Consider the following 7,218-nt stretch of genomic DNA (forward strand, 5'->3'; position numbering starts at 1 on the left):
GGGGGGGTGGGGGGACGGTGGGGGTGTGTGTGAAGTGAGACCCTTCAGATAAAACATTTAAAGAGACAAACAAGCTGCTGTTTGCTTCTTGCTGTATCTTCTAGGAAAGAGTTTTTTTTTTAAATAAACATTACTGCAAAGGGTCTACCACTCTTTGTCCACTACTGCTGACAACTGTAGAGTGGTTTTTTTTCCTGTTATTTCTTCATGAACACGTAGTAACAGCTTAGATTTATCTAATCAATTAACAAGAACAATAATGTTACACTAAAGATCAGCAAATGCCAATTCCATTGTTGGGTCCATCTGCCCTACTGTGAAATCGAGCAATGTAAAAAAAAAAGCATTATGCAACAGTTAACACCATCCTAACCAAGACTCCTACCTTCACAATGCTTTTGAGATCCTGAACATACATCCTCTCTGTTTCCAGAACCTCTTGGACAACTCTGTCTACATAGAGGAGCTTGGGACTGGTGGGCTCTGTGACCAGGGACATTGCACAGTTTTTGCTCACTCCTTTTGGTTCTGCCTTCCTTGGCATGGTTAGTGTTTTATCAATGCCTTTCTCAGGATCCTCTTGTTCTGCAGGGGAGTTTTTGCGTGGCTTGTTGCTGGAAAACCGTCTGGCTGGGACCAGTTCTAGCTTGATGGCACCCATTTCTTTATCCTGGTTGAACAAGCCTAAGTGGCTGTTTGAAACCAAGGTCATCCTGCTTCCGAAGGAGCAGTGGCTGTCCCTGGAGGAGGCAGAGGAGGAAGTGGAGCTGAAGCTGACAGGACGGTCACTGTCTGACAGGTCCATGTTGTTTTTTTCACAGTAGCGGAAAGGTCTGTTCTCCTTGTGCAAATCTTCCCCTTTTGTTTTAGGCTGAAGGGGCTCTGTCACAGCTGGTAAAACATCGAGAGGTAAGTGGAAGTCATCTAAAGAAATAAACACAAGAAGTCCATTTACTGTTGCATGTCTACATAACACAAAAGTTAAAGAAGATACTTCTAAAGTTTTTTGCATGTAAAACTGCCACAATTCTATTTTAACTAAAAGACAACCAGAACAATGCCATTTGGGGGTCACTGTGGCTCTAATGCTTTTTAGGTGGTGGGGATCCCCCACTTGGGGCTACTACATAGGCACCACATACCTCCTGCTCACATGTATGTCTCTGTCACATTCGTCTTGTACCAGTGTGCTGGGCTTGGCATTAGCTTACGCACTGTCCAGGCTCAGCACAGGAGAGAAAATAAGGCTCAAAGATTTTCCCTAAGGTTAGGAAAAAACCCCGCTTGTTGGGAGCAGTCTCTGCTGCCTCCAAGCTGAGCACTGACCCTGCTTGGAAGACAGTATTTAGTTTTGAATACTGTAAGGCCAACAGACAAACAAAAACCAAAAGCAGTTATCAATTACCAGCTCTGTGGCTTGTACAAAAACATTAAAAGCAGAATGATTTCCCAATGAAAATAATGTAGCTGAAGGAAAAAAAAAGGAAAAAAAGAGTTGCCTCAAGAAAGAGTACTGCCAAATAATTCAGTTTTCTACCGGGAAAATAAGTCAGTCTAAAACTGTTCAGCTCAAACCAGAATATTACCCTCTGCTAAATTGACCCAAAGCTGTTTTTCAAATCAGTGCAACAACAGGATAATATGTTTGTCTTCCCGTCGGCATTTCAATTCTACTTTACTTCATTGCCAAAATGCCCAGCAGGACACTATCCACGATGCAACATAGGTTTCTCTCTGGCCCAGTTGTGTGTGATGCACTATGGAAATCTGCAAAAGCAGCCACAGGTTCAACATTTTAAGGTTTTCTTTCAGCAAGAAGTGTCCTCCCAAAAAATCTTGCCTCAAACTCAAAGACTTTCAGAACGTCTGTCCTGTGGAAAAGGGAAACTTGTGACAATTTCAGAAGAAAGCAATACTGAAGCTACCCACACACTGGTAGCTTAGTCCTTATTTTACTCCAGTGACCTCATTTTTCAGGAATCATACTGGCAATTATAGCTTTCAGCAAAGAAACCATAAAGCAAATATGCTGCAAATTAAATCCACCCAACCTTTAAGGTAGCCCTTCTTAAACTGAGGTAGACTTGCTGTGCAAGTACAAGCAGAAACCTCCCAGACACTGCTCCTGCTGCAGCTGGTCTGGTCAGAGGTGTAGGGGAGAGGGAGAAATTCATTCAAAGCAGGAAACCACTCTCTCATTTTTCAAAAATCAAATACTATTTGTTCAAAAATAACAACAACAACAAAGCACCAAACAAAAAAAAAACCCAAACCCAAAACAACAACAACACCCCCCCCCCGCCCCCCCAATAACCCAGAGAAGAGTGTATGATTTATTTGGTCTATCTTGAACGCATAAGATCTTATTTGTAAATGAGTAATTAACACTGGCATTTGAGGGTATTAGCTTTCTGTTAAGGAGAAGTATTGCCCTCAAGGTAATCCATGGAACTAACACTGAGAGTAATTTGTTCATTACATGGGTCAGAAATTGGCCATTAGATTAAAAATCTAATTTGGTACCTCTGTACCCCTGTTTTTTTACCTTTAAGTCTGATAATCTATAGCCTTTCTTTTTCCCAGGTTCTTCTCGTGTTTCAGCACAGAAGAGTATTTTCTTACCCTTCTTGAATAAACCACATCAAGTACAAATTCCAAAATAAAATATAAAGTAACAAACCAAGAAAATATTTAAAATGAAGAATGCAATGCTTCTAAACAGGTATGGACAAAGATATTTGCCTTCCTATTGCTTGTGATAGGAAAGTATGTATTTTTGATAAGGAAGAATGTATTTTTGTTATCAACTTTGGATTATTTTTCACATTCAGTTAGAAAGCACAATGCTGAAACACCTGATTAGACACATTTAGCAGGGAAGTAAAGGGTTCCTGTGACATTCCATTACTCCATGCTCTTTCCTTCCTCTTTCACCAATATGCCTCTCAGATAACCTGACGACATTAATATGTAATATTTGCTTCAAAAACATTGTCAGGGTCATTAATATAAAAAACAAATCAAACATAGTTCACGTCAAAGAAATTGGAGTCAGAATTAATAAGTAGTTTTTCATAAGACATACTTGTGGCCAAATCTTGTGGGAGATCTTCACGTTTTAAAAACAAAACAAACAAACCCTCTTATTTTCTTGTTTAATGATAATGTCATTGCTTATTAATAAAAAACAACATAGATTAGTTTTAATAATTAAAATTAGTTTTAATAATTAAATTGCTCTTTAACACCTGTATTCCCATTGACCTTGGTGTACCCCAAGCACCTGCTCAGGCACGGCTAATTAAATGCGAGCCACACAGTTGACTCAAGTTCCTCCATTTTTTATACAAATGACTATTCCTGTATATTTCTACATAAATTACACCAATCAAACTGTTTGCTACTTCAAAATCCTGGTCTATATTGTTCTCAAAGCCTCATCATGACTGCTAGCCTCACAAGTTACTTTTTACTTCATCCTTACTCCTTTCCCAGCCCAGTGTAAATTGGTCATTTGGCTTCTCTGTGGAGAGTTTTTGCTAAAATTTTACATTTCTGACCAGTGAAACACATTTCTCAGAAGTCACCAAACCCCAGTGCCGCAGCTAGGCACGTGTGCAGCTGGTGAACCCAGCAGAAAGTCAGGACACGCAGGACCGAGGATTTCAGTGTGGCACAAAACCAGGAAGCAGCCTCCTTTCCTCAGCTGGCAAGTCCTGTACCAAACACTGCCCAAAGTCAGGGGCTGGCAGACAAGCCCTGGCTCTGCCCAGCCTGCAATTTCTGCCTCAGCTACAGCTATCTCTTACAAACCCTGAGCCCTTCCCAGTAACACCAGACCTGTAAACCTTCCAAGGCTTCACAGGGTTATCCTCAGACACCCCTCTGAATCTGGGCAGCATTATCCCTGCTGTTGAAATCAGGAACAGGTATTTTAGGTGATTTCTGCAGTCACAAGTCCACCAGAAAAGGCAGCAGATGAGTCCAGTTCATTGCCACAGCCACGTGCCCACCCTCTTTTCTCCCGTCAACCCTGATGGGTGCATTTGGCTTTTCAGAGCTCTGGTACAGTTTCGCTCTGCAGTTTTACTGCAGTGTTACTTCACTCTTGAGCCCGCTGCCTGAAGTCTGTACTGACTGCCCGGTGAAAAATTCACAAGTGAATTAATGAGAGCATGGGTAGAGGGGAAACAGCCCCCACCAAGATTGCTCTCTGCACCCTAGCTGACCAGGTGCCTTTGCAAACCCCGTAACCTCTTACGAATTTGTCTTTGATACAAACTGGCTATAAAAAAGCACATCATTTCTTCCATACCTTGCAGGATGAATTTACAAGCACACCCCCCACCTCGCCCCCAGCCACCAGCAAGTAGATGCATTCACCAAAACTCAGGTTGCAGTTTGCATAACCGAAGGCACCCCCAGACCCTCACAGAAGCACACGCTCTGCGCCAGTCATTTACGCCTTGACCCACATCTGGCCTGGTTCACTGCGTTTTTTGTTAGGCATTCTTTTGTTTACTGAACCTTTTAAACGATGAACCAAAATAATATTGAGAGCTTTTGCGAGTTGCGAATAACAGTATTTAACTCAGTCTGGGGAGAACAAAAATTTTAAAATCTTCAATTTGCATACTTTAATTAAGAAATAACAGTAATCACTTGTTAGATCAGCACTAAAAGGAGGATAATTACTACTTGTCCCTGCTCACAAGGAAACATGCTCCCCGAACAAGGTCATTTCTTGTTTGTGCCTTTGCATGAATTCAGTTAGCCTCTCCCCCTCCCCAGCCCCTGCAAATCTCCTTACTCCCTCCTGCCCCTCCACCCCAGGAGATACACACACACACACACACACAGGGGTAGCACAACCCCAGAGTGCTCCCCAGCAAGAACAACAACATGTCGCTACTCTACAGCAACACAAGGGAAAGAAAAACCCACGTCTCACCCCAACAGGCAACTGTGATATTAGTTACAACACTGAAGGCACATGCAAAGCAGCTATCTTGGCAGCGTAGCTCAAGTTTTCAGTTTGCAGTCATAAACAAGTTCTCACCAAAAATGCATACACTTCTATCACTTTTCTTTAACAAATACCTCCTTCCTGTAACTATATTTGTGGTAATGATAAATGGGTTTCCATTATCTCAGCAGCTTTGGCTACTCTACATCATTAGCATACAGTCAATTTTATATTTAAATATAGAGGTCCTCAAGCCCTCTCTAAATATAGGTGTTTATTCCTCCAAGTTTTCATGCACGTGACATTTTAAGAGATACTGCACGATTAAAAACTCAGAAGCCTATTTATATTAATAATTAGTATTGTTGCTGCCTTTCTCCTGGCATGAAAAAGAGCCCCTCAGATGTTATCTGCATCAACGTTACCAGAAATTACAGGCTTCATATCCTCTGGAAGTTTAGTTACATAAGAGTGATGAGACTACAAGGATTCTTTCCTGTATTCTCTTTGAGGTATTTTCACATTTCAGATAAACCATGATTCAGCTGAGCAAGACTGTTTACTACAATTTCTTCAAATTCAAATACAGCACTGGGACTGAGAAACATAAATGTCATACAGCTGCCTGACCAAGAAAGATTAAAACACATTCACTGCAAGAAGTCAAACATGATCTTACATGCAGTTCCCATATCCTCTGCCCTGTGTATTGCCCATGCGAAGGTCAGCAGATTGTTAATTATAAATTCTGCATATGCACACACGATTTCGAAAACCAACACCCTAAAACCCCATTAGAGAGCGACAACATTTGCAGAATTAGATCTCCAGATATTACGAATTCACTCTGAACTGTCATGAACGCACTGCCAAGTATTGTAACTGAACTTTGAGCAACAGAAATCCCATTCATTAGCAATCTTACAATGAGGGGGAAAATTCACCAACTAACCTGCCTTTCTCTGCCAAATTACTGCCCCTGTTGTCCCCCTTCCCCCCACCCCTCCCCGCAATATTTAAAGCGGAATAGCCTCTGTCACAACCAAGCATGCTAATGTCGAGAATGTTACTGCAAGGGAAAATCCTCTGCGACAGTATCTCACCACTGAGGAATGTCTCTGGCTCCTCTCACCCAGGACGAACAAGTCCTCTCTATTTTTCCAGTCCTCTCCGAATAACCCGTGACCTACCTGTGCGGCAGAGGGGAGGCACGGGCTCTGCCTTCAGCTGTTCCCCAATTACCTCATTGGGCACTCAGGTAAAACGAGAAGCTCTTACTAGTCTGTACAGCTCCTTTGCCAGAAATATTGCATGAGTCAGCTTTTATCTATCAAAACCCTAAACACAAAGGCTTTACAGAAACCTGATTCACAACTTTCTCACTGCCTTTTTCCCAGTGCACTGACAGTCTTCGACATCTCTAAGAGCCTTAAATGAAACATGACATCGTGCAATTCAGGGACAGGACAATGGGCATCACTGTGGGTAACTTTAAAATGCACACTTCAATGAGCAACACCCACTAACTTCCATTTTTCCAGGCACGACGCTGTGAACACATCAAATAGAGCCCCCACTTCCATGTTCCTTGATTCACGGACAATATTGATAAGCATGTAAAGCAAATAAATCACCTGCTGGTATTGTGAAATTTCTGTGATTATGTTTGAAACTCCCATGAACCTGCAATGTAATAGAATCATCCTCAGCAACAGGATCATCCTGGATCCTATTCTGCCCTGTATAAACAGGAACAAGCTTTTGCAGGGTGCTTGGAAAGTTTGGTTGGGGTTTGTTTTTTTTTTTAATACAGAAAGACTTTTGAAAGAAAATGTGAAAGCTAAACCATAAAGTGCTCTGTGCTAAATCACAATGACAAGAAGTAAAAGAAAAAAAGGAAAGATTTTTGCAGGCAAAGGGACAGTGAGAGGAGAAACAGGAGTAAAGGTGAAGAAAGAGAGAAGGAGAAAAATAAATATAGACTGCTGCTAAGCGGTGGCAAAACTGATGGCTCTCTTGTCCTTCTCTGAAACTGAGAAGCAAAAGAAATCAAAAGAGTTCCCGGCTCCTGGCACCATTTTCCAGGTGTGCTCTCACAGCCGCATGCTCAAACCTAGCCCACAAAGAGATACTCCATCTATCTAAAAATATACTTGAAATTCCCCTCCTCGCCCCATGTACATAACATGGTCTCAGCTTCGTCCTGAGTTTTCCTAAAGAGTATAGTCCTTGGACATCGACTATCAGCAGGA

General features: G+C 41.8%; 1 protein-coding gene across 1 annotated transcript in view; it reads right to left on the reverse strand.

Moving 5' to 3' along the window:
* The window catches only part of PLEKHG1 (pleckstrin homology domain containing, family G (with RhoGef domain) member 1), a 46,136-nt gene extending 45,220 nt beyond the window's left edge, over positions 1–916 (reverse strand). The window contains exon 1 of the mRNA XM_010131163.1: positions 386–916. Within this exon, the coding sequence (XP_010129465.1) occupies positions 386–805 (420 nt within the window). The 5' untranslated portion in view covers positions 806–916. The remainder of the gene's footprint in view (positions 1–385) is intronic.
* Positions 917–7,218: the final 6,302 nt, after the last annotated feature.

The sequence above is a fragment of the Buceros rhinoceros genome, unplaced genomic scaffold (genome assembly GCF_000710305.1).
Source record: "Buceros rhinoceros silvestris isolate BGI_N320 unplaced genomic scaffold, ASM71030v1 scaffold19352, whole genome shotgun sequence".
In the NCBI taxonomy this organism is placed as follows: Eukaryota; Metazoa; Chordata; class Aves; order Bucerotiformes; family Bucerotidae; genus Buceros; species Buceros rhinoceros.